Consider the following 27,832-nt stretch of genomic DNA (forward strand, 5'->3'; position numbering starts at 1 on the left):
AATTTTTTTAGTTGCAGAGGTTATAGTTCAAAAGAATATAAAATAAAAATATAAATTTTGTTAGTCAAAATAAATTGAATAAAAAAAAAAAAAGAAACTGCACAAAGTTTTATTGAGTTTTTTTTTCTATTTTAAACAATTTTATTCTTTTCGCTAAACACACAAGTGGAAAACCTTAACTGAAAAGTGATATCACGATTTCTTGAGATTCAATTCTCAACTCAATTCTTCTTGTGTGTCCCTGGAGGGGTGGCCCAAAAAGAAAAAAAAAAAACTCATTCTCGCGTTTTATTTTTATTTTTATTATTGTTTCCGATGTATGACATTTTTTTTTATTGATAATAATCAATGAAAAAAAATAAAATAATACTTTTAATAAAATAAAAAAGCTCAAAAATTGTTGAAGCTTTATTATAGAGACTTTTTTTAGATTTACATTCTGCCTTTGGCAATCAATAAACTATAAAAGAAAAAAAAAAAAGGTATGATTATGGTGACACAGATTAAATTGAATTTTTCATCAGTTTTACGACCGCAGATAGTCATCAATAGTTAGAAAAAGAAAAATGAAAAAAAATAAAATCATAGTGATAATAAAAGTATAAAATAGAATTTTTCAAGAAAAAAAAGTCAATATTAATTTATTCATTCTTCAAACTCTCTAATATCATCATCGTCATTATTTTGAAAACTTCATCTGCATTTGATAAGATTTCATTACATACAATGTTTTTTTTTTTCTCCAACTTATTTAAACAAGATAAGAAAAATGAACCACTATCTTGCAACACACAGAGTTGCCCACTTTGCTCAATTGCCATTTCATTGATCCTTGATTTTATCAAAAATCTTAAATTCACCCTCGATTGCTTTACCAAACTTTCAATCAGATATTTACATCTCTTTATGAGTTTACTAAGAAACTACACAAGTAAACTACTTTTTCCCTTATTATATTTTTTAGTATCCACTAAACTATTTTCCTTTTTTTTCGTTATATTTATATAACTAAAAGCACTAGCACTCAAGACATCTTGAATTTATATAGGTATATATATTTTTTTTTTTTCTTCTTCAATACACAAATTTTTCAGTTAAGTTTCCATTTCAATCATTCAAGTCAAGATGTACTGTTATTCATTCAAGAATTTATCTTACAAATTTGTCAAAGAAAAAAAGCTCCAAAGTTTTTCTTTGTTTTACAGTCGGGTTTACCATGGTAGTGATCATATATCTTCCATCACGAATCAATCGATCTTGTTGAAAAATAAAAAAATCAAAGAAAAGTTATACATACTTTTTTTTTTTTTTCTTTTCGGTGACAAAAAGTTTTCTAGAAAATCAAAATTCCTTTCTTTTTTTTATTATACAAATGAGTAGTGATGCAAATATTTAGGATTTAATTAAAAAAAATTTTTTACAAATTAAAATGATGTTTATTAAAATATACAATGAAAATTGAAAATTAAATTGACAAATATTTGTGTATATTTTAAAAACAAATATATGTGTATGATCACTACACTGGATTAAAAATATTTTCAACAGTGTTGATTATACATGTGCTATATTTGAACAGACAATTATTTAAAAACAAAAAAAAAATTGTAGCATTAAAACAATCAACGTACCCGTCACGTAATAAAGTTAACCACAATTTTTCATGAAAAAAAAATGATAATAATAATACGTTATAATTTATCGTAACAGAGTGCAGCTTTTTTGTTCGGTAAAAACTTTTTTTTTTTATTATTACCTGTGTTGTCAATTTGTTATTGAACCTCGTATTGTAGTTTGTCATATTAAAGTACATTTGTTCAAGGATAATAAATAGATAATCTTTTATAACAAATATTTAAAGTTTTTTTTTTTTAGCAGGTAAATTTAAATTATGTAGTCAGTTTTATTTTATTTTTTTTTTTTTATTAATTTCACGCATTAAATAAGCAAATTAATTGGTTTAATATTACATGAAGATAATAGGTATATAACATAACGATGGAATCATCATCAACCACATAATGAAGATATATTATATTTAATTTTCTCTCTATGATTGAATTAATTAAAAATTGATGAATGATGTTGTAATTACCTGAAATGAATACATTAATTTTTTAAATAAAAAATTAATAACAAAAAATAAAATAAATCAATAAAAATTCTCACATTTGAAATATAAAAAACTTTTGTTCTTTTTCAATCTTCATCAATTATTTAAAACAGTGAAATTTTGTCATGTTTTTAATTGTTAAAATTTAACCACTTTTTTTTTTTTTTTTCAAATATATTATTTAAATTGCACGATAAATTTGCTTGAAAAAAAGTTGCAGCTATTTGTTGTCTTGATGAATTGTAATTGACGAATTTCACTTGTCACTGTTTATCACTCTATTTTTTTTTTTTCACAATTAAATAATTTATAACTATTTTTTATAATAAACACAACGATAATTTAGTGCTATAATTGTATCATTTTGTTGAAATGATTATATACGTATCTTGAATTAGAAAAAAAAAACACATATTGCTGTTTTTCTTTGTTGAATTGTTGAATTGTTTTTGTTTGTTTGAGAGTTGAAACACCTGGTGTCATGACCATCACCATCACCATAATATAAATTGCCAACATTTATACAACCATCACATTTATATATATACCCACCATCACGATCAATATTGTTTTTTTTTATTTAATTTTATACATACAATTTTTACTGAGGAATAAAAGTAAAAAAATAAACAAATAAATTTTGATTAAGACATCAAATGACAAAATATAAACTGTTTTAATTATGAATAGATTTTTTTTTTTTTTTTTTAATATCATCATCACAAATATATACTTGTTAAACGGAAGAATAAATTGTGCTTGAAGATGGGTCATTGTTGCAAGTCAATGATGACCAGGTTGCCAGTTAATCAGGCAAGTCACGTTATAGTTTCCCTCCTTTATTTCTTGGCAAACTCATGTGAATTGGTTTAGAGTCTGATTGATTAGTCACGTGAAGTACGTTGTTGGATTCATGATGTACCTTCGTATTGTTACAAGTAAAACAACAACTTGAAACAGTTGAGTACTTGTACATTTATTTGTACCTGAATTACTATTGGACCGTTCACCACTACCATGCATTGCTGCTGGTTTTTCTTCTTCTGTAACATCAATATTAAATTAACCATATAAATAAAAACAAAAAAAACTTAAAAATTAATTCTATCAATATTTAATAATGTAATAAAAATTTCTTAAATTTATATTTAAAAAATGACCTAAATACATATTTATTGTTGCAATGAAAATACACATTGATTTATTGATTTTAAATTTTAAATATAAATTTTTCAAGCTATTTTATTTTTTTGAATAAAATTTAATATTTTTTTTTTTTATTGATTCAATTGATTGTCATGTGTCATTGCGTATTCATCACTATAATATTTTTGTAATATTATACATCATAACATATACATATATTTTAGCATCAAAAAAAGAAAAAAAAAAAAAATATAGGGTAATACATATGTGAATACGGAAAAAACTTTAAAATTCAGATCACAGTTATGCATCCTAAATTATGACATTTTTCATCTTTCTTTTTTGAGTATTTTTTTATTTTTTATTTTAATACGATTGTAAAATTCTTTGAAACATTCATACATTGTAATGCATTAAATGTTAAAAATGTAAATCACAAAAAATTTTCAAAAAAAAAAACAAAAATGCTATGATAAATATAAATGTAAAAAAAAAAAAATTAAATTAAAAATTTTATATTATACCTTCGATGACGTGTATCATGACTGAGGATGCTTTAGCATTACTTGGACGACATGTATAATTTCCTTCATGATTAAGTTTAGCCTTGGTGATAATGAGGATTGAACCATTAGTTGTTGCTTCAACCTTGACCCCAGGTTCAGCATCATAATTAATCATACGTTCGTGACGATACCAAAATACAAAGGTTGGTGGTTCTGTTGCTGCTATTAATTGACATTCCAATCGTAAACTTGATCCTTGTTTAACATGAAGATCTGGACCACCAGGTATTATTGAATATGCATCTGTTATCGTTAAATTAACATATCTATGTTGCATTGGTTCAGTTGGTATCTATAAAACAAATAAAATATTTAAAATTCATTTTATTTTAATGAAAAAATTAATTTTCTAATAAATTTATTTAACAATTTATTTGTATATTTATTAAGTAATATTTATGTAAATTATACTTGACACTCGTAGAGTCCTCTGTCCTCGTGTTGTACATTCTTGATGTTTAATGTCCAGTCAGTTATATTTGGCCTGACGATAAACCTCGTGTCCATCGAGTGTGTATCACTACCCACAGTGAGTAACTGTCTGTCTTTACGTCTAACCCATGTCACCTGAAATCATAATATCATGGCATTTAAATTATCCACATTCATTAGTAGTATCACTTTGATCTTTAAAATTATTTTTCATTATAATACTTGTAATTTTTTTTCTTTTTAACTTCATTGTTAATTAAAATTCAAGTAAATTTTATCAACAAGATCAAAGGTTCTCGTTAAGTCCAATTGTATATAGATTCATTATTTGTCAAGTGTCATGAGCACCTGCGTACCTGTCACAAGTGCCAATAACACACATACACACACTTTTCATTTTCAATTTAATTAATGTCAAATTGGTCTATGTCAATGTGTAACAAAAGCCCAATAGAATGACTAATAAAAACATTTAAAAAAACACTTAAAATTAAGAAAACATTAAATAATAAAAATTAAATTTACTTTAATTATAAATTACATAGTAATTTAATTAAATTTTGAGCCATCATAAATTTCGAGATCCATTTAAATTTACAATTCTTTTTTTTTTCATATTGAAAAAATGCTATTAGTTATTTTTTTTGATTTTTTCTATTTAATTTCCTGTTATTCTTCATATTAAATTTTTAATAATACAGTGTTTTTATTTAAATCAATAATATATATGATTTTTTTATTTCAAACCTATCAAAAATAAAAATTATATATCTATCAATTATTTATGGTAAAAAAATTTTTATTCAATAAACAAAGTAACAAAAAAATATATGATTGAAAATTCACATATCTACGTAGAAACGATTCTGCACGCTGTTGATTTTCAATAGCATATAAATGTGTATTTTAAATTGAAAATGAAATAAACGTGTGTTTACACAAAGTTATGGGTGTTTACAATCAGATATATATATTTAGTTATTTTCTGTATTTGATATAAAATAAAAATATGATATAAAAATGAAAAACAAGCTTAAAATAAAATAATACGTATATACAACAATAGAAAACAATACATTTATATATTTAAGATGAATAAAACATTATTACGTTTTGGTAAATGTGTGTATACTCTGCACTACAAAATAAAAACAAAAAAATATAATACAATGTGTAATATAGATACCTGGACTTTTATTTGAAATAAAAGTCTCTATCCTCGACCTGTTTTACTTTCATTTTCATCTCATATATTTTTAATACTTTGATATAATATTTAAAAAAAAAAAAAATAGTATTGATAGTGATGTATAAAATTTCTACGCAAAGATAACTGTGTGTATGTGTGTCAATTTTATTTTATTTTTACAACTATATATTATACTTGTACCATCAACGTTTGGCACGTGCAATTCAACTGAAAACGTGATCAGTTGTACATTACGTGTTTTGCATCAAATACCATCATCTAATTTGAATTCAATTGACGAATTTACCATAACTGTCGTCATTTAAATATACAATGTATATATATATATTTTTACACCAATTTATTTAATGATAAAAACAGCTTATTAATTAATTAACCATGATAATTTAATGATGATTTTAATAATTAACAATTAACGTTTATTAACACTTTCTAATGCGGGTGATTATTGAATTTTGTATTAATTTACACGTACATATAAATACACTTACAAATACCTATTTGTCAGAATTGAAATACCCGAGGACATATATAGTTTTGCTTCACACTCAGTATATCCATTATCTGTGTGTGTAAATGTGATTCTCTAGTATTCATTGTCATACGAGTCATTGATAATGACGAATACGTGGACAGGAAATTGTGCGGACAATTCTAGTCCGCAAATTTGAATTTAGTCACCCATCGTGTCGATAGATAATTTACTTTCTATGTAACTTTTCACATTTAAATTAAGGAATTTAACAATAGATTTAGTTGGACAATATATAAATATATATATCGCTATATATCTATATATGTGTACGTGCATTTAAAATAAAGTACCTAATATTGGTTTGTATATATAGAAGAAGAGAAGTCGAATTGAATTGGGATATAATTTTCAACGTGAGAACTTTGTTACTTGTAAAATTCAATAAATCTGTGTTAATTCAAATTTGTTTGTGGCTGAGTGAGGCTAATGCCTTTCCATCTATTCAACACTATGTTGTACAATAACGGTCATTTACTTTTTAAAACATTGAAAAATAACAATATATATATATTTTTTTTTTTTCAAATAAAATAAAACACACAAAGTGTAACATGTTGTTTTGATTAAAAAAATTTTTAAATAATACAATGGAGATCAGAATCAATGTACAACAATAAAAAAAAAAAAAACCTTGTTATCCTATTTTATTTTATTTTTTTCGTTATATTCTTTTTCACCTTTCATTTCAATGAGAATTGATTTTACTCTTTTAAACCTTTTATAAAATAATGCTATTTTTTTTATTTTTATTTATTTTTTTTTTGTGACCCGCGGTGATTGAGTTTTTTATTTTTTTATTTTATTTTTTTTTAACAGATGCAAGGATATAACAGCCTAGAATGTGGGTTAAATGTTTGAGTTCAATTATAAACGAAGCATTACACAGTATAAAAGTGCATAATCGATTTAAAAAAAAAAAATTGAATTATTGCTTATTATTTTTGAATTTACTTGTTTAATGAAAAAGCTTGTATAATTATTATTTTAATGAAAAATTGATATATTATTTTTTCATTATTTAAAATAAATAATAAATTTGTAATATTATTTGTTTAATAAAATATAGTTATTAAATTCATATGGATTAATTTTGATCACAATACGTTGATGCTGAAAATTTGAGATGTTGATACACGTATCTTCCTGTCCGGATACTTCAATACGCACGTGTACCGACTTCCGTATTATTCATATCACATCACTATGACCTGATATTTATGCCTAGTACAAATATATATATATATATATATATTCATTTATGTAAATATCATGTGGTATATTGCATTCCTTTTGTGTACACCAGTCGCTGTATCGTCGCTGTATCTACGCAATTGGCCCTGGTTTTGCAATATATTCATTTTAATATATATACGTATATATTATATATATAAATTATTTACATAATATGCAATGAAAATTTATTTATCTATTTATATGACACACATACAAAATTTGCGTATGATAACAGAGAACAATCGAATTCAACTCTAGGGCCTATTGAAAATAAAAAAATATAAATAAATAACAACATGAAAAGCGAATTAAATAAAAATACAAGTATTTTTATGGTTTTGATATAAATAATATTTTTTGTATTTTTTTTATAATTAATCAATTAAAAAATATGATGAAAATTTTGTTCTCTGCAGTAGAAATTAATGAAGCACTATGTTAAAAATCAAATTTAATCATTTTATTTATTTTATTTTTTCAATTTCATTTTTATTATATTAAAGTTGTTTTGCATATCGTGATTGACACTATTATTGTACTAAAAAAATTAAAAATTTACGTACAATAATCTACATGTTTATTTGAACAAAATATAAATTTTTTTTTTTTGACATTTTAAGATTTCAAAGTATAAGATAATAAATTTCTACAAGTTATGAGTTTTAAATTTTTTTCGTTCTAGTTAACATATAAATTTAAAATTTGTTTGTATGCATGAAAAAAAAAAAAAAAAAACAATGACAAATATTCTGTCACCATTGAATATTTATTTTCTTAAAAAAAAAAACACAAGATGATATAATAAAATATTTTTTTATATTGAAGATTAAAAATTCATGGCAAAAATTGAGGTTTTGCAAAAGAATAAAAAAAAAAGTCTTTATCAAAGGTCTTTTGTTCAATTTCAATAAGTTATAAGAGTGGTAAAAAATCGTTCTTGCGAATCAATGACTTTTACATGTTGAGAGTTGACTTTTTTGCTTTTTGACTTCACACGTGGATCACCAACTTGTTATATTGATATGTCATAGCATGAATGCATATAATACACGTGTGTTTTTGTGACGGATATATAGAAGAAAAAAAATTATTGCTTGGTCACGCGAAATTGTCTGTTGGTTGTTTCTGATCTAGATGTCTTGAAAATGCCCTTGGCTAAGCGTTCTTTTGTGTTTTTCACTTTTTATAAATTGTTATGTCATATATAAAAGACGTTGGAATTTATATTATGAAATATACTTTGTATTTTCTTTTATCTGTTTGATCTTTACATCCTATTTACTTGTTATTTTCATGTCGCAGTTTTTAAAATCATTGACTTGAATACAAAAAGAAAATATCAATTTTCAAACGACACTGCGTCATTGAACATTTTTCTTACGTAAATTATATTATAAAATTTATTAAAATAATTAATTATGATTATGAAAAATGTATATATTTAATTTTTAAATAGACTCAATTTTATATTTTTAAAAATTTATTTCAATATGAATATGTAGTCATTTTTTTTTTAAATTGCATGAAAAATATAAAAAATGCAAATTGCAGAAAATCGTTATTTCGTTTTTTTTTTTTTAAATAAAAATTTTATCATTGGATAATAATAATTATATAAATTTTAATTTTTAATAAACGTACTTATTAATTCCCATGAATTATCAAGCAGTAAAAAAAAAATTTCAATTAATGCAAAAATTAATTAACTTCACTGTTTTAAAATTATTTTCATTTTTGACAAATATGCATTTTTTAAACTCATAAAATTATCAATATTTAAATGATTTAGAATTAATTTATTTGTTCAACTGACAAATTTATTATGACAAAATATTTATTTAAATATCAACATTTGTTGAATTGTTGTTTAGAATTAAGATATTTATTTATCATAATTAAATTGCCTCAAGTTTAAATAAATTTGAAAAGTTATTTTACTCATAAAACTACTTAACAAATTTGTGCATATATAGTTGCACAAATAAGAGCAATTATTTGTGCATAAAAGTGAACAAATAATCAAGAATAGACGAGGTTAAATTTGCTAATATTTTTAAATAGTGTGAATGACGTACTTTCCTTTGACTATGTTATCTAAGCAATTAACTATAAACTATCAAAAGCAGTGATGCCTTTACAAAACGAAACAAAGAGAAGCATCGAAATTCTCACTCTCACTTTGTCCTCTAGCTATATCCTTGAATATGTTCCTACCAGATGTTTAACATGAAGGTACTTATTTCAATTGACCAAATGTTTTTCTTACACTTGTGTAATTTTGATCTACAACTTGAATTTACCAATTTTATTTTTGACTTTATATGTTTATATTTTTTATATTTTTTTTTGCGACTCGAATATATTGATAGTTACAAATGCATTTTAAAATTTTTATTTTTAAGTGTCAGAGTAACTGTTATTCAATCGTGTATTTGAAGCATGTACCACATTTCGGACTTGCAATTTCCTTCCTGTCATACATCTGTCATTTTCGCAGTTTAATAACTGAAATTTTCAAGTTTATCTCACAATAGTTGAAAGATTTTTAAATTGAAATTTTTAAAATTTTAAATAGTATTTTTTTTATTTTGTCAAACATTTGATAATAGCCATGATCAATAATCTATTTTTTTTTTTCGCTTATTTAATTTTATAGTTAACAATATTAATTATCTATTTTTTAAATTAATAATTTTTTTTTTAAATTCTGTATATTTTGTTGAGTCATGGATATAAAATTTAATTAAAAAAATATTTCCTTATATATTTGTCAAGTTGAGTCATCCTTCCGTCTTGACTTGTTTGTATTAAAAAAAAAAAAAAAAAAAAAACTTCCTCGTATTAAAAATGTAAATAATTAAAAAAGGAAATGAAAAAAAAAAAAAATTGATATTTATAAAACAATTTTTTAAAAGATTTATAATTTAATTTGCAAATATATTATTATTATCATTTAATTTCATGATAGCTATATTATGAAATGAAATTTAATATTTATAAATTTGAAATGTTCAAAGTCAAGTTTATTCGCCTTTCATTTATATATATAGTCATTGTTATTTTTATTTTACAAATACAAATATTTGTTGTGGCTAACCATTAGACCATGGGTTATGAGCTCGTTATGTATTATTCACGTCTTCGATACGAGAGTACATAAGCATAACTGTTATTGATGATGTTATTGTTAACATGAGTGCTTTCAGGCTTTCACAACTCGATTTTACATTTTCTCTCTTCAATAAACCAACTCACTTACTCTATCTTACTCTGTCAGTCACCATACATGATTATACAACGCCTACGAATATATATATACATCGTATCATTGTTATCATAACTTCCGGAAGTTATGGGCTAGACACGTGAGCACGCAGAGTTGAATATATACGAATGTCGTCATCGTAAACTTGGTCGAAGCTTTGTGACAAATATCATTCACCTCCTCATCACTTCAAATTGTATATAACAACCACTAATATTCTATGTATATATATCTTTATCCAGAATATACTATCAGCTTTTTTAAATCGTTGAAATATATCAAGATTTTATCATATAATTATATGTTTTTAAAAAATATTTTTCTCTGTAAATATACATGTATATTAACATAGATAAAATGAAAAGAAATAAAAATTTATCTTTTTTATTACTCTTTTATTATTATTTTTAAAAATAATAATAAAAAATAGTAATCACAAGATAACATATATTTTAAAAATGAATAATTAAAGATTTTAAAATTTTACCGTAATATATAGCTTTAGATTTTGGAGTAATACCCTAGAGTAAAACTAGTTGCCAAGACAAATGCCCAAGTGTCGTTGAAATTTTAATATCAAGAGATTACTCAGATAAATTTTCTCTCTTCTTATAGATATATATATTTTAGTTTTTTATATTAACATTATTTATTTGAAGTTATATTTTTATTGAAAATTCAAATTATCAGTGTTAAATTTATGAATTTTAGTTAATCGATAATCACATAAAGAGTTGAAAAAGAAAAATGAAATTTAAATGAGTAGTTTTATTTGTATTATGATATTATAGATATGATTTTTAGATAATTATTTATCAAATGTTGAATCATATTTATTTAAAAATTTAAAATGTTTTTTACTTGTTGTTGTTGTTCGTGACTTGTTAATGGTAAATTTATTTTTTCGGTTGTCAGATATGTGTATGTGTGTGATATAAGATTATAAAAATGTCTATTTAACAAAATATTTTTAGAATATAAAGTGTAATTTGACAAATAAATGAGGTAAAGATATAAAAACATGTGTCGTGTTTACTCACTATTCCAACAGCTGGGTCAGGTATTTTACATGGCAATACAGCAGTTCCATTAGTTTGTGCCAAGATGTCCTTAATTGGACCTGCCACTTCCAGTGAATTTTTTTCTATTCCAAATATTGTATTTTTTTCAATTGCCGCATCTGTAAAAAAATAGCTTTTATAATTAACCCTATTTTATTTATTTATTTGTCATATTAATATCATTAAATTGTCACTCAAATTGATATATATTATCATATAAAAAAAAAAAAACTAGTAGTAGTAAAAAAGAGAAAAAAAAAATATATAAAAATATGGAAGTCATAAAAATTTAGTATGAAACTTGGATTTTTAAAGACTCATAAAATAAATATTCTTGCATTAAAAAAAAAAAAAAAAACGCATATATATATAACAGCCAATCTTATGGTATTTTATTTTTTATATATATATTTTTTTTTCAACTTGACAATCGATTAAGTTGGCGGAAAATTTCTAAACTAAAAAAATGTATTATTTTTTTTTCTTTATTGTGTTTATCTATATATTGGAAATGGGGTTATTCTGGATCTGTGCACTTATATATCTATGAACTTATCAAATGTATATAACAACATATAGAAATTGAGGGAAATTGGATCTTCAACTTCAGTCTTCTATCAATATCTTGAAAAGTATTCGTTTTTTCTTTACCAAACAATATAAATATTATTTCTCAAGTGCTAAACTTTTTTTTTTACTTTTATTTGTTAATAACAAGAAAGTAAAACAAAAATTTAATAGATATATACACACACACATATTTGGATATAAAAAAGTGTTTTTTTTTTTATTTGATTGAAGATTTATTGTTGATATGTATACTTAATATTCTATAAAAATAAATCAAGTGAATAAAGTGTATTTATTCACATAGTGAATCTATCTCAACACTATGGGGTTGTCATTGTATGTAGTTGCCAAGTTTTGTCTCTTTAGTAGACCATTATTTAAACTCCTTTTTCTTGTACAAAAGTGAGAAAAGTAGTAATGAAGATGGTACATTTGAAATTGAGTATAATAAATGTGTCTTGGTACTGTTAATCTATATATCTTAAGGAAGTAAAAGTAGAATAAAAAAAAAAAAAAAAAAAATTAAATAAAACCATTGGGAGGTCTTTTGGTTTGGCAAACATTTATTGGTAAAGTTCGGTTTGTGTGGGTGATTTGGCCATCAACTTTTTGACCTAAAATTTATTTGTTTTGTCGGTAAAGTGGTTGGGGTTACTTCGACAATGCTTTCTTGTTTGCCACATTTATTTGTCTTTGTTATTTACCAATAATTTTATATACAAATAAATAAATATATGAAAAAATAAAATAGTAATTTATTTATAATTTTATCATGCAATTTTTAATTCAATAAATGATAAATGTTAATGATGATTGACATAACCATTATTATATAAAATATTTCATCAGATTTAAAAAAAGAAATGTTGATTATTTAATGATGAGGTGTCTGAACAATTTGGTACCCGACAATTTTTCAGATTGTTTTTTATTTTTTTTTTACTTTTAATTATTAAATTTCCTTTTTTTTTTCGGGCAACAATTTTAAACGTTAATCACTTGACAACTTTTTGAGTATAACTTTGTCGACAAAAGTTATTTGTGTATATATAGATATATACTGAGTTGGTCTACTGCATTTTCAATGCGTTGCCCAAGTAGCATCTGGGTCGTTGGTAATTACCAGAGTTATTCACTCAACTATGTATACTATGTATACTAAGAACTGACTCTAACAGAGAAAGAAAAATAGGAAAAGAGAGAGTTGCACATTGTGAAATTTAAGATTTGCTTCATGTTCACCTTTGAAAGAAAAGAATTTACGAAGGATATATATACCACTGTGAATTTATTTAGTAAATGAGTCAGTTGGAGGATGTGTAAGAGAATAAGAATACTTCTTGTCATCTAGTTGATGATGCACATCCTTAATAATTACATTAACCATTTAGACCGGATAACTTAAAATCTTGTCTACTATGTCTTCCGGCATGATAAAACTTTAAAATTTCTTACAACAACTGTATATTTTTGAACAATTGTTAATTGACCCTATCTTAAAATTTTTATTATATCAAAGTAACATTATTAAATTAAAATTTAACATAATAATTTTCAATTAATATTCAAATTGTTATAAAAATTTTTTAATTTAAACATAATATATTAATATATTTTTTTATTGTTCATTTTATATTTATTCATTCATAGAAAAAAATTTATTTATTTTTTTAAATTTTAATATAAAAAGTTTAATTATTTTTAAATATTTAATTGACCTCATCTTGAAATTTTCATTATTATTTAAATTAAATATGAAAATTTTATTTTATATATTTTTTATTTGATGAAATTCATATTTAATTATATAAATAAATTTAGTCTAAAAAAATACAATAAATTCATTTATTTACCAATAATATCGTGGTTTTTTTAATAAATATTTATTGAAGTACTTGAATTCAAATTATCAAATATACTTTTATACTAATGATATAACGAATTGAAAAAAAAAAAAACAATTTCATGAATTATTTACATTTGAAAAACAAATAAAATAATAAATTCAATTCAATCAAGATACATATATAAATTTTTTGCTTGAAATTAGTATTGTTAAAATCAAATTTAATTTATGAAATAAAACACAAAGTAAATGTGTACAAGAGACCTATTAATACTTGAATGGAGAATTTAAATTAACAATCTCGTTTCGATTGAAAACATTGAATTTTCAAATGTTTTATTGAATAGATAAAAGTATTGTTCTGCTATTTTACAAATTGGAATATCGAGTAATATATTTAATTTACATAATCAACCAGCGTTGATTTAAATTTAGTTTTTCCTTTTTTTTTTTTTTTAAATATATATTTCCTTTATACATTTCCCTATTGTACTTTCAGTGTATTAAGATTGTGAAAGAATGTCATGTTGGTTTAATACTGAAAAAAGTTTAAAAAAAAAATTAAAATAAAAATACTTGAAATTTTTTTATTTTTTTTTCATTCTTTTCTATTGTCTATTGTAAATAGAATAAAAATAAAGACAAAATCCTATAATATATACGAAAAAAAAAGAAAAGGCTTACAAAAAAAGAATTGATAATAATAGAAAAAACTTTCTCGATTTTCTAGAGTTTCACGTTGAGAAAATCGTGTCACGTGTATTAGATAAAACAGGTGACTCACTTTTGCATCAATAAATGCAGCACGTGTATATTTTTTTTTCGTTGCATTATACTTTTTTGTTATTGTTCTCAAGTGCGAACAATAAATAATAGCTATTATCTACCTAAAATTCAATTTTATAAAGGTAAAATTTAATGGATTTTATAAAATTTTACAAATTGACATTGCTACAATTAAAAAAAATTTGAAACTAGTATTTTTTTGAAACTCATGACATCTGTCATTCATAATTAACAACGACTGCAAAAAAGAAAAAAAAATATATATACGCCACAATTTCTATTGAAGCTATGATCAATGTGACCGATATATCTAAAATTTTGAAATTGAGTTTTATCATTCAACTGTAAAAAAGTCAATTTATATCAGGCAAATTCGTGGACACAAATAACAAAATAAAAATTAAAAAAAAAAAAACAGATAAAGTTATTAGCTATTTTTTTCGTAACGTTATTGATTGTATGTATGTATTTTTTTAGAATATAAACGAGCTTAATTTGTTTATGAAATTTGATTAAAGTTTTACATTTTAATTTAAAAGTAAAGATTGTCTTAAGATAAGCTTTATTTTTGACGATTGTCAGCTGAGATTAGTTTAAGCAAGTTTCCAGAGATGAAATAATTTGAAGAAAAAAAAATATATATAATACATATTCTTGCAGTAATAAGTTTTCCAGTTTGTGTCATTATGTCACAAACTGAAAAGGAATATAAAGTTTTTCTTTGATGATTCTGATTATCCTCTATAATGCGCGCAGAAAGATGAATGAATGACAAAGTTTGCTGCTGGTGCCTTTGTGCCAACTCAAATTCTAATAGCATACAAAAGAGTGCACACAGTGTTTTTTTTTTTGTTCCTCAGATTATTTAGTTTTCATTACATATTACATAATCAAATCAACATTCTGTCATAACAAATCAAATTAGCATTGTCAAAATAATATTTGTTATTATTTCAATTTTGCTAATTTGAAAAGTAAAAACTATAAAATTGATGATACACGTTTTAATATATAATAAAGATAATAAAAAAATGTTGAGATAAGAATATTTACAGTTCATCGTGATTACAAGAAATATTTACTTTACTTTTTTTTAAGTAACAAATAGGTCAAGTTGATAAAACATTATTTACCCTAAAGTTAATGTTCGTATGTTCTCATAGTTTCTAATTTTTTATTCTTTTTTTATTTACGTTTATTCTGTCGTCGTCGTTTTTTTTTTCAGCTTTATTCAACAATTTGTTTTTCAATTCTTGTTTTTTTTTTTTTTTTTCGTCATTTGGACGCTGGGCAAAGAAGTTTAAACAATACAATAGACAATGCATCACATTATTCTCTCGGTTATCCTAAACATTAAAGGCTTGTTTGTTGAATAAAAAAACTCTGGATATATATTGGTTTTTTGCATTTTTTTTTTTTTTTTAGCTTTTGTTTTGTAACATATTTGAGCAATGAATAGAATTGCATTGTTTACTAAAATACAATGCTTCCATTACATTGAATTTCGATTAAGCTCTAAAAATATTTTTAATAAACTTTATATTGAAATTTTTCTTCAACGTACTAATTTAGTAACAAGTTTATTGTTATTGCAACAAGTTCTCTTGAATTTATATTTTATAATAATAAAGTTTACTATAGTTTTTTGGTTGAGAAATACTTTACAGAGTTTTTTGATAAAGTGCTAGTAGTGGTGAGGTAAAAAAAAAAAAAAAGAATCGAGCAAAGATGATGGATAGATACAACGAGAAATGTTAGGCACTATATATATTAACGAGTAAATGCGAGAGCAAGAAAATGATCAATGTGTACAAAAAAAAAAATAGAATAAAATGTACAAAAAGAAAAATAAAAAAAAAAGAAAGAAATTTAACAAAGTATACACATGAAATAAAATAGCGTAAAACGCAACTTAGCAGGATGAGGTTGTAACAACTTTTACTTAAGTACAACAAAAGTCTCAAGAGGCATTCCAACAAAACTATTTTTCAAGTGCATCAAGTTTTTGTAAAACACATGAGCAAAAAAACAAAAAAAAAAAAAAAAACGAAAAAGTTGAAAGAATTTTATGAGCTTATTAGTGAGACTGTTTTATATATAACACAAAATTCTTCAATAGATTATAACAAGTAGTATAAAGTATATTAAGTCAGACATGTTAATAAATTTTCTCAAAACTTCATTTGTTATATGAATTAAGTAATTGCTTGTTGAAAGTTGACTTGTGGTACGACTTTCATTACAATAGGTAAGCTCATCGTGAATACAAATCAAGTTTCGGTTGATCGGTTGGTCTACTAATTGAGAAAGTTTAAGGTGTATTTCTAGAAGATGATTATAATGTGGTATGGGGTGTCCATGTAAAGTCAGGTGTGGCTGATGTCTTGCTTGAGTAGGCATTCGAATCAAGCCCTATATTCCGGCCTTAGAGACTCATGATTAAGGCCACTTCCTTCGAGACTTCAGTAGCAATGATTCAAGACAAACTCTCTCTCTCTTTCTCTTTCATTCTCATTCTTGTTATTTTATTCTCTTTACTTTGCACTAGGGCACAGTTATTCCCACTGGTAGCTTTATCCGATTCTCTTGTCTTTTCATTCAGCATCTAACATATTTCATTTATACTCAACATATAATATATAGTAGCTTTATCTTTTTCTTTTTTTTTTTTTTCAATACATATCTACATATATTTTTCTCTCTCGAACCATTCTCTCAGTATTGCTAAACTAAAAGTCACGACATTCAAAATGGAGTCGTATGTGAACGTGTTTGATATGGGACTAATAAGATTGTCGGAAAAATAAAAAAAAAAATTTACCCTTAAAGATTCACAGGGTTATACGAGAAATGAGAAACCGAATTGAAGATAAATCTTTGGTTGTCTTGATTGAAAATGTGCGATTCAACCTAACCGATTGGTAGATATATTTTGCCACGTGTATTCCATCATGATAAATCTTTAAATATATTTATTTATCTACTCTACAGTTGCCAATGTAGAACTATCTATTTATATATCTACTCTACACAATACTTTTATTTCATGATTATTAGTTAGTGCCTTTTTTTTTTTTTCTATTTTTTCTCTCTCTCTACGTCCATTTTGTGAAATGTATTTTGATGTGAATGTGGCTTATGTACATCATTATCAATAAGCCCTTTATGTACATTCTACATACTCGACAAATTGTTCAAGCATTGTAGAAGTCATTCACAATTGAAATTTACCAAAATGAACAACATGTATAATAATAATGATAAAGAAAAAAAAAAAAACTTTTTGTTCATTTCCATATAATGAAAGCTATACTTAACTCATTTTACATGAGATTTGATATTTATAATAAATTGATTTTGAATTATGCTAATTATAGTATGAATATTTTAAATAGTTACTTACCTGTCGAGTGAATCACATGACATGATAGCAGCACAATCAAAAACGTTATCTCCATTCCTTTTATATCTTCTAATATTTAATCATGATCATCATCATTATCATCATCAACAGTGACATCAATCTGATGTTATTATTTCTGTAAAATAATAATTAAATTTATTATTATTATTAATTATAATTTAATGATACTAGTTATTAATGAAAATTATATTGGATATATAATATCTTGGTAATTCAAAAATCGTTATGTTAAAGTTGCATGGTGTTGTGGTGTGTATTGCATGATAAATTTGGCCTCTCTGTTTATTCTTGAGTAAAACAAATGCAATAAATTTTGTATGTCAGTGAAAATACCCGTGCTTTTCCCTTATTGGAAACAAGATGGGCGTGGTTCAAGTTACGCCCCAATATTATTCTCTCTCTGCTGTATTTTTTTTTTTTTTTTTAATTTTTTAACAACGAAAATATTTCATCTATGCTTTTGCTCAAGGATCTCTGCATAGACCAGATATTTTTTAATTAATTATAACGTCATTTAAGAATGTCATAAAAACATTTTATATTATCATTGATTAATAAAAAAATTTTATAATCTTGTACAACATGCTGTTATAGTTATAAGAAAATATGATAAAAAAAAATTACACTATATATTGTTTACAAAAGTCATTATTAAAAATCTTGAAAGTTTCTTAAGAATATTGGAATCTTGAAAATTCAATAATAAATTATAAGATTCGGGAATTTTTTTTCTTTTTTTTTTTTTTTCTGCTTTTTTACTTTATCAATAATAGCCAAGTCTATTATTAAATTTTATTATATACTTTTTTTAATTGTAAATATTGATAATAAATTAGATTTTTATATTATATAATATAATTGAATTTGTAGAGGAAAAAAAAAAATAAATTTAAAAATGAATTGAGTGTTATTTAAATAATAAAAAATTTGATTGAAAAAATTTAGATCAATTGGGAGTTGAGAGTGTGGTTTTGTATTAAAGAATTTTACATTGAAATTGGTTTAGTGCTAGAGAGATCTCTCTTGATTTAATTGAAATCGATCGTTATACGATAATTTTAATGTTTTAGTAGTGGACTGTGAAAGATAGTGGGTCAAGTAGAATAATATTTTTCGTATATATATCGTGTGTATTATGATGAAATATTTAACTAGCTCAACCGTTAACATCGACACTGTAATATACAACTTGAAGTTTTAAATTATTTATCGTTTTATTATTAATGATTAGACAGAAATTATCATGGTATAATACTATCTCAAGTACTTTGGAATAATTCAGCTTAATTATTATTTATTATTTTCCGAAAAAAAAAAAAAAAAGTATATATCATGATAGGGTCAAAGTTTGATATTCAGCTCATTTGTGAAAAATAAAAAAAAGTGTTAGACTATCTTACATAAAACTCATCATAAAAGTCATGGCATTTTTTTTTTAGATATTGTCCAGATTTGATATCCACTATCATATGTTTTTTATGGGGAAAAAAAAAACATTGTATATATTGCTTTTGTCAAGAGTTTGATTCCAATTTTGGTTGTTTTCAAATAAACATGTCTCGATCCCTCGTTTTTTTTTTTTTTTGTTATATATGAAAAAAGTAAAAGTCTTAGGATCTAAGAAACTTTGATATTTTTTTTCTGTCAGTAAAAACCATGAATCACATGACCCTATAACATTGCGTGAAAGTAAAACTTCTCATCTTTTATCAGTCAGGTAATAAAATATAGCACCCCTCTATTTTAATAAAAAAAAAAAAAAAAACAACCACATAAGTAACTCTGTGTATTTATAATTCATCTTGATTTAATTCATTATTATTTATTATAAAAATAACTTAATAAAATACTTAAACAAAGTTTAGATTTTGTTTTTTGACTCATATTAAACTTGAAAATTTAATAGCCATAATACTGTAATATAAATTTATATATTTTGAAATTCCCTTGTGTTTGAATCAACGATAATAACTCCTAAAGTTTCATACAACTATCTAACTTGTAATTTCAATAATCCTGGACGTACAGTTGAGTAGAGCATCATGGTGACTGCCACCAAACAGTGTCTTAATTTACAAGAGAAACTTGATAATCACACCTTTTAAAATGATTAATAAACGCTTGAGTAAATTTATATTTTAACAAATTTATCACTTAAAAATAAAGGAATGTGTACACAGTGAAAAAAAATCATTTTTTTAAATCAAAATTAATATCTTTTTTTAATATTAATTTGATTATTTATTGTATGTTAAATTTTCATAAAATTTATCAAGTATTAAATTTAAATATAAATTCATTTTTAACATTTTGAAAATAATAAATTTTCCATTTATTATCTAAATGTGTAAAACAACCGCAATTTGTCATTTTTAATTTTATTTGATTCAAGGGTAGTTGTATAATACTTTAGATAAATTTTGATAAGTATTATGAGGTACATGTACTTTACTACCTTCTATGTTGTGGTCGGCTTTACGTCACCTTTTACCATGATTACTGATCCAGGATAACATAGGAATGTCATTAAATAGCTTCTAAACTGCTTTGCAAGTAAAATTTGTTCAACATGTCAACCACACCCAATACCACCATGGACAAGATACATGCTTTCTTTTAAAACTTTTCTTATTATATTTATCGAAACTTGAATATATATATATATAACTCTTTTTTTCTAAAATTTCATAGTGTTTTTTTTTTTTTTTTCCTTTTTTTATTTCAACCCTCAGTTTAAGTTTTTAATTTCATTTTATTATAGTACTTATGATAACCGGAAAGCCTAAAGAAAAAAAAATAAAAAAGAAAAAAATCACAAAGAAAGACAATTAAAAAAGTTTTTCACCGACACTTTTCAAAAAAGTTTCTTGTAAAAAACTTTCTGAGACTCTTCTAACTCAAGTTTTGATTCGTTTATATCCCGTGGTACCACAACTCTTTTGTTTTTTATTTTTTTTTTTTCTCAGCTTGTCAGTATTGACCTTCTTTAACTTTTATTACCAGACAATATATGGTTTTACGTGACGTAAATTGTTTGTTCTGTTTATTGTTTTTATATTCATTTTTATTATTATTATTTTTTTTTTATTGCTAATGTTTAATTGTATATCTATCGTTCTAAAAACTATTAACAAGCCTCGTTTGGTTTTTACAATTCTTTGGTATAATAAAACACAATACATTTTTATATATGATTCGGGTAAAAAAGTAGGGTTGTAAAACTGTAAAAGAAACAAAAAACAATAATAATAAAAATAAAAAAAGAACCAAATTCAAGGAAAAAATAAAATTCATACAGTACAAAGTGCTCCTGCAGGTATTTATATCTGCAAGATCGTAATTTTAACGCATATTGTTCAGCTCGACTGAGCCATATAACTCTGCGTTTCTTTTTTTTTTCTTTTTCATGACTTAATTATATTTTTATTTTCATTTTTTTGCTTCTGCTCTTTTACATTTATACGATCTTTTATATTACGTGATACCACTATATGTAAAAAAATTTTTTAGTATTAATTTTTTTTTTTTTTTTTCGCAATATAAAAGAAATAAACAAACAAAATGTAAAAATAATTTTTTAAATAATCACCATAATGATAAAATATAATTATTTTATCATATAAAATTAAATATAACAACTATATAATATCATTGTAAATTAAAATATCAGTTGATTGTTTATATTTGAAATTTCTAAATTTATTATCATCCCAGTTTTTGTAGCATCATCGAATCCTCCAACTCGGAAGAAGGAGAAAACTCAACTGCACACTGATGATGCTTTAAAAACCTTTCATGCCACTAACTGACCACTGATTTAAATCGTTCAAATAAACCTACAAACTCTAATGTAAATTGCATGAGAATTTTTAAGTACCAAAATAAAATTATAATCAAAATGTTAAGGCATACTTTCTAAAGAATAAAATAGTTTTTTTAAAATTTTTTTCTTTAACATTGAATATATGTGGTAACCACAGTATTTTGCCTCACAATTCACTAGCCATTGCGTTTGAACAAATTGATCGATAAACCGCGATCGACCTCCCGTGGTTTATGAGTGTTTACTCCCCAATGGTTACCAACTACCCCATTAAGGGTTCAAACGATTTTCCGCGAGGCCGTTATTCATTCCCCATGTCGGCCATTGGATTACGGACTATGACCCCAGTCGACAATGGCTATCTCTGTCTCTAGTCTACAATATATATACCTCCTCCTTTTCATATATAAACTTGACTAGGCTGTCCTTCTGGTAGTATGACAAATAGCTCGTAATATATATAGGTGTATATTATATACCTCTCCTCTCTTCTCATACATATGTCTTCAATACAATTATTATACAACACAAGGAAACACCAAGTGTATTTTACTCGGCATTGTCTGTATTTTCATTAAAAATATTTCTCAGCAATTATTACAAAATTATATTCAAAAATTTGTCTAAAATAAAATACGAAAATAAATATAAATTTGTCTAGTTATATTTATATATCTATGGGAATATAAATTTTATATAATTTATGTTAGTTCAATACATCTGGGAGTATGAAAAAAGCCTAGTTTCGTTTGCTACTTTAAAATCACAGTAAAATATTTACCAAGTCTCAAATCCCAAGAGTTTAAATCCCGTATCGAGTCAAACCGAGAAAGTCCAATAACATAACCCAATATAAATATTTTTTTATCACATTCTATCAATCTGTATGTCCATCTTTATATAATATTTATTTTTACACCACATTAGTCTCTACTTTATCTCAATTTTATAATTAAAATTTTTCGATATATTACAAGCATTGATCATTAATTTATTAAAGAGAAAAAAAAAACATTTCATTTGTTTTGTTTTTTTTTTTTTTTTTATCAGTTTAATTTCTGACATGTTATTATTTTTTGTTCCAGTTGGCATCAGGGTCAAGTTAACTTTATCATGTCATGACACGTGGTTTTGTCTATATCATTATCAATGATGATGATGATAATAATGATGCCGTGTTGTTGGTAAAGATCATAACTCAAATGGACTGATAATTGAACCAACAGGGTAGGATGGTCAAGAAAAAAAAAGAGCTTTGGTTGACGACGGCTCAAGATTAATACACACAATTGTGGTAGTGAAGGATGCTTCACTAAACTGACAGTGGGAAAATAACATATGATTTATTTCTCAGGCTTGTTAATGGTAAACCATACTCGTGGATATATGGGAATTTAGCGATAAAATTGATGAACTTTGTCCTCATGTTTAATATAAAAATGTAAAAAAAAATATAATGGGGCTATTAATCATCTATAAACAATTGTTTTATATTCCAATAAATATATAAAAAAAATTAAATTGAATAATAAAGATATGTTTACATTGTTTATGTACACATGTTTAAACTATACTGATTTTATGGCAATAATGAAATTGTTATATGCCATAGTATACATACGCAACGTTTAAGTTTGCATGAAAGACTAACCATTCACTCGAACATATCGTCATTTTCCCACGTATATATATACTGTGAACTATGTTGATAACTTTATAACACGATCGTCCTTCAATTATCGATACCTCATTGTAGAAATTTTACCTTGCCTTTGCATGAATATCACATGACACAAAATATAAGTTTTTTTTTTTTTTTTTTTATATTTAACTGTTGGAAATAAAAGTTTTTTATATTTTCTAAAGGTTAAATTTATTTTAGTCGATTAAGTTATAATTACAAATCCTATAAACAATTTTATCTTGTGGTTTTTTTTTTTTTTTTTTTCTTTTTCAAGTGAATTATCTATTTGTATTATCTATTAACACATAAAACGAGTTACAGTTCTATTAATTTTTATGTTAGAGACTTAAATGTTTTTTTTTTTTTTTTTTATGTGATAAATAATTTATTTTCCATGATCTTTTGATAAAAAATTAATCTATTGAGTTTCATTGGATATTATTTGAATTATGAAATTTTTGTTGAATATAATTTTAATAAAATTTAATTGAAATTTATATAATGGCTGACGAAAATGGGTTTGTACTACTTAAAAAATTTTGATTTTAGCGGTGATGCGATAAAAAGACAATAATAACTATCATGATAACAAAGGATAAAAATTTATTGAAATTAATAGCCTCAAATGCTTTGTGTAGAATTAACACAAAGAATTATTATATTTATCGATTTAATCCTTTTTTTTTGTCAAGAATTTTATAGAATAAAGTAAAAAAGTTGAATAAAATTTTTAAAAACAGACCAGGTGCCTGAATTTTTGTTAGTAAAGTGTGCGATATGAATGGTTGTGGGAAAAAGGACCAGATGGATAAGACAAGTCAGCAAAAGACGAATATCTTGAATAAGAACAAGGTCTTGTGTCATCATGCTTGTCAAGGCAGAAGGAAAATATATTTTCTAAATGTTGAGAAGTCGTTTTGTGTGTCCAAAGGTATACTGCCTAGACTTTTTATGAGTTTTTTCATTTTTTTTTTACCTTTTTTTGACAGACGAATTTCGTGGTGAACAAACTTCTTTTTCTTTTTTGTTTTTTTTTTACTGTTTGTCATATAAAATGTCCAGGGAAAAGAATAGAAAAAAGAAAAAAAAAGAAAATGAAAAATAAAAATAAATATAGTTGGGTGATGAAAAAGAGAAAAAAGAAATAAAAATGATAACATTGCTAGAAACGGCAACGTTTTATTTAAATTCCTTGAGTAAACTTTGAATCTACCTTATTTTTTTTTTTTTTTATCTTAATTTTTTTTTCTATTTTTAATAAACAGTATAATAAAATTATTTATTCAAATAAATACAAAATAATCATTCATGCTCTAAATGATTTTTAGAGTATATTTGATAGAAAAAAAAAATTATAATTTTAAAATTTTTTATTAAATTTATTTCTTTTAAATTTTACTATTGTTTTTTTTTAATTTTTTTTTTATTTCTACAATTTTATTTTTATCTAAACTTGAATTAAATTAAAAAAGTACGTTGTATACTATAAATTAAATCTCATCAGAAAAAGTTGAAGAAAACTTATTCATTTGCTGCACTCTCAATACAAAAAAAAAAAAAAAATACAAAAAAGAACTCCTTCAAAAACCTTTTTCAATTTAACTAAAATATAAATGATAAAAAGCCAAGTGCAATAATAAATTATTTTTTTTTTTTAAATTTCTTATTAATGAAATAATAATATTAATAATAAATTATTTTATGAGTATATATAATTTACATTAATTTATTATGAAAATTTAATAATAAAAAAGTTTTATTTCTAAATTATTAAATATCACTTGATTAATATTTAAACGCTTTTGATGTTACCCCTTCATAAACCTAGTGTTGAAAATTTAATCAAATCAATGAATAGTTAATCTGATGGTCAACCCTATTAATCATGCAAGAGTTAAATTGAATCGAGCTTGACCATTCGGTAAATTTTGTTTTTCGAATTAATAAAAATATTATATATAAGCTAACTAATAAACCTTGTTAAATATATATATAATTATCCTTATATTATTTCACACTTTTCATTAGTCAACTGTAAATTTAATTTTAAAAATAAATTATATGTCACAAGTTGGGAAAATATAAAAACTGCCTGATAAAATTAATCCTCACGCAGTGGCCTCAGGAAAAATACCACAAGATAAACAATACCCAGTTTAGAAAAAAAAAAGGAAAAAAAATATAATTCTCATAACAATTTTAATTATAGTTGACTTTTTTGCTTTTTCAAAATGTGTATTCTCTTTCTTTTTATCTTTCATTCAAACTTTTTTCACTAATTTTTAATTTAATAACAAAATATAGAAACATAAGACGGAGGACACGTTAAAAAAAAGAAACATTTTCTTTGAAGTTGATTTTTTTTTAAGCCAATGTCATCTACGAGTCAAATGAAATTTTATACAACTACTGAAGTTTGATAGATTGAAAAGTATGTATATAGTAATAGTAAATAGATTTTATAAAAATAAAAAGTCGAAAGCATGGAATGAAGCAAAACTCATTTTATCAGAAATCACAGAGTAAATCGATCCAATATAAACTGCTAAAGTAGTCTCCAAGATAAGGCAAATGTTAGAAATTCCCTATGTTATATGATTGTGTGGAATTTTTTTTTCCTTGTTATATAAAAAAAATAACACAAAAAACAATACGGTGAAAACAAAGAAAAAAAAAATATATATATTCAGTCGTTATCATCTGTTTCTAAATTGATGGTGGTTTTTTTCTTTTCTTTGAATATTTTTTTATTTTTTTTATTTTACTAGATAATGTATATTCTGAATTTTCAAACAAAAGCGAATTTATTGATTTATTACATATAAAACAAAAAATTGTGACTCAATATATTTCATCATTTATTCATTAATAAATCAAGCTTCAATTTAATATACCAATTATTATAAAATAAAAAAAAAATTAATTAATATCTGCATTATCTTTTAATAATAGAAATAAAAAAAGCAAAAATCAATAGTTTAATTTTTTTTTCTTTATTAGAAAAAATAATAATTAATAAATGATAAAATAAAATCATGAGATTATTCGAACTATATCAATTATAATCTCCAATTAAAAAAAAAATTGTAAAAATTAGTTTTGTAAAAATAAATTTGATGATCAATTGATGTTGAAAAAAAAAAAGCTTTTAAATTATCAACATGTGAACATGGATAAAATAATGAAATAACTAATTAATCATTACATAATTAACATGAATTTGTTGTATATCACTATGTTCAAGCATATTAACTCTATACCTACTAATCCCTCGATGATGCATCGATGATTAGCCTCGGCAGTTGTTGATTAGATGACGATCCAGATGCCACACGACCACATGCAATACATGTAGTGATTAATTAATTCTGTCTCATTCTAAACCTGATACGAGTACTGACGAGTTTCAAACGAGTATCCTCAATGATAACGTGTACTATCATATATATTCTAATCTGATAAACACTATTATTTATTTTTCAATTACATGAATTTATTCATCGACAACAACAACAACAATAATAATATTTTTTTTTTCAATCACTGGATTAATTTAGTTTTTTGTTTTGTTTCACTTTGTTTTATCACATTGTTGTATTCTATTTATTTATTATTATTCAATTTATTTTGTAATTTAATTCACAATTATGTAGCACAATTAAATAGTTATTTTCACAATTTATTTTTAATTTTGAATTATTTTATTGTAATAAATTCAAAAAAAAATTTGTCCATTCAAATTTAAATATTTTGAATAGTTTTTTTTTTTTGGAATAAAATATTTTAATGGAAAATATATAGATATATATTTGGGATAGTAAAGTCCTGACGAGGCTCAGTGTCACAGGTATAACCGTTGACTGGCAAATATATACTTGAAACTAGCGCTTGCGCTCGTTCTTATTATAACCCTGGATATAAAAACAAACTATACCGGTGGATTTTAGATGGTTCTGCGCCGTGCCTACACTTCTCTCATGGTAATATAACGCCTCTGTGAATTTTCATTAGTCATCTAATTGCTGGATTTATACATAGATAAATTAATAATCTTTTATATTAAAAAAAATAAAATATTAATATATAAAAATAATTATTTACAAAAAAAAAATTAATTTATATTAATTTAAATTTTTAT

General features: G+C 23.7%; 1 protein-coding gene across 2 annotated transcripts; it reads right to left on the reverse strand.

Moving 5' to 3' along the window:
* Window positions 1-1,901: 1,901 nt before the first annotated feature.
* Window positions 1,902-27,622, reverse strand: LOC122854627 (zwei Ig domain protein zig-8-like). Of its 2 annotated transcripts, none has more exons than XM_044155456.1 (6): window positions 26,955-27,622; window positions 18,167-18,302; window positions 11,541-11,680; window positions 4,237-4,392; window positions 3,784-4,117; window positions 1,902-3,156 (listed from the first exon to the last, which is right to left on the reverse strand). In XM_044155456.1, the coding sequence occupies exons 2-6, from the start codon at window positions 18,219-18,221 to the stop codon at window positions 3,002-3,004; spliced, it is 840 nt and encodes a 279-aa protein (XP_044011391.1). In that variant the 5' UTR covers window positions 18,222-18,302; window positions 26,955-27,622; the 3' UTR covers window positions 1,902-3,001. The 2 variants fall into 2 exon arrangements, with proteins under 2 accessions (XP_044011391.1, XP_044011393.1); XM_044155458.1 differs by having other exon boundaries at window positions 2,247-3,156; window positions 26,959-27,622.
* Window positions 27,623-27,832: the final 210 nt, after the last annotated feature.

The sequence above is a fragment of the Aphidius gifuensis genome, linkage group LG4, assembly GCF_014905175.1.
Source record: "Aphidius gifuensis isolate YNYX2018 linkage group LG4, ASM1490517v1, whole genome shotgun sequence".
NCBI lineage: Eukaryota > Metazoa > Arthropoda > Insecta > Hymenoptera > Braconidae > Aphidius > Aphidius gifuensis.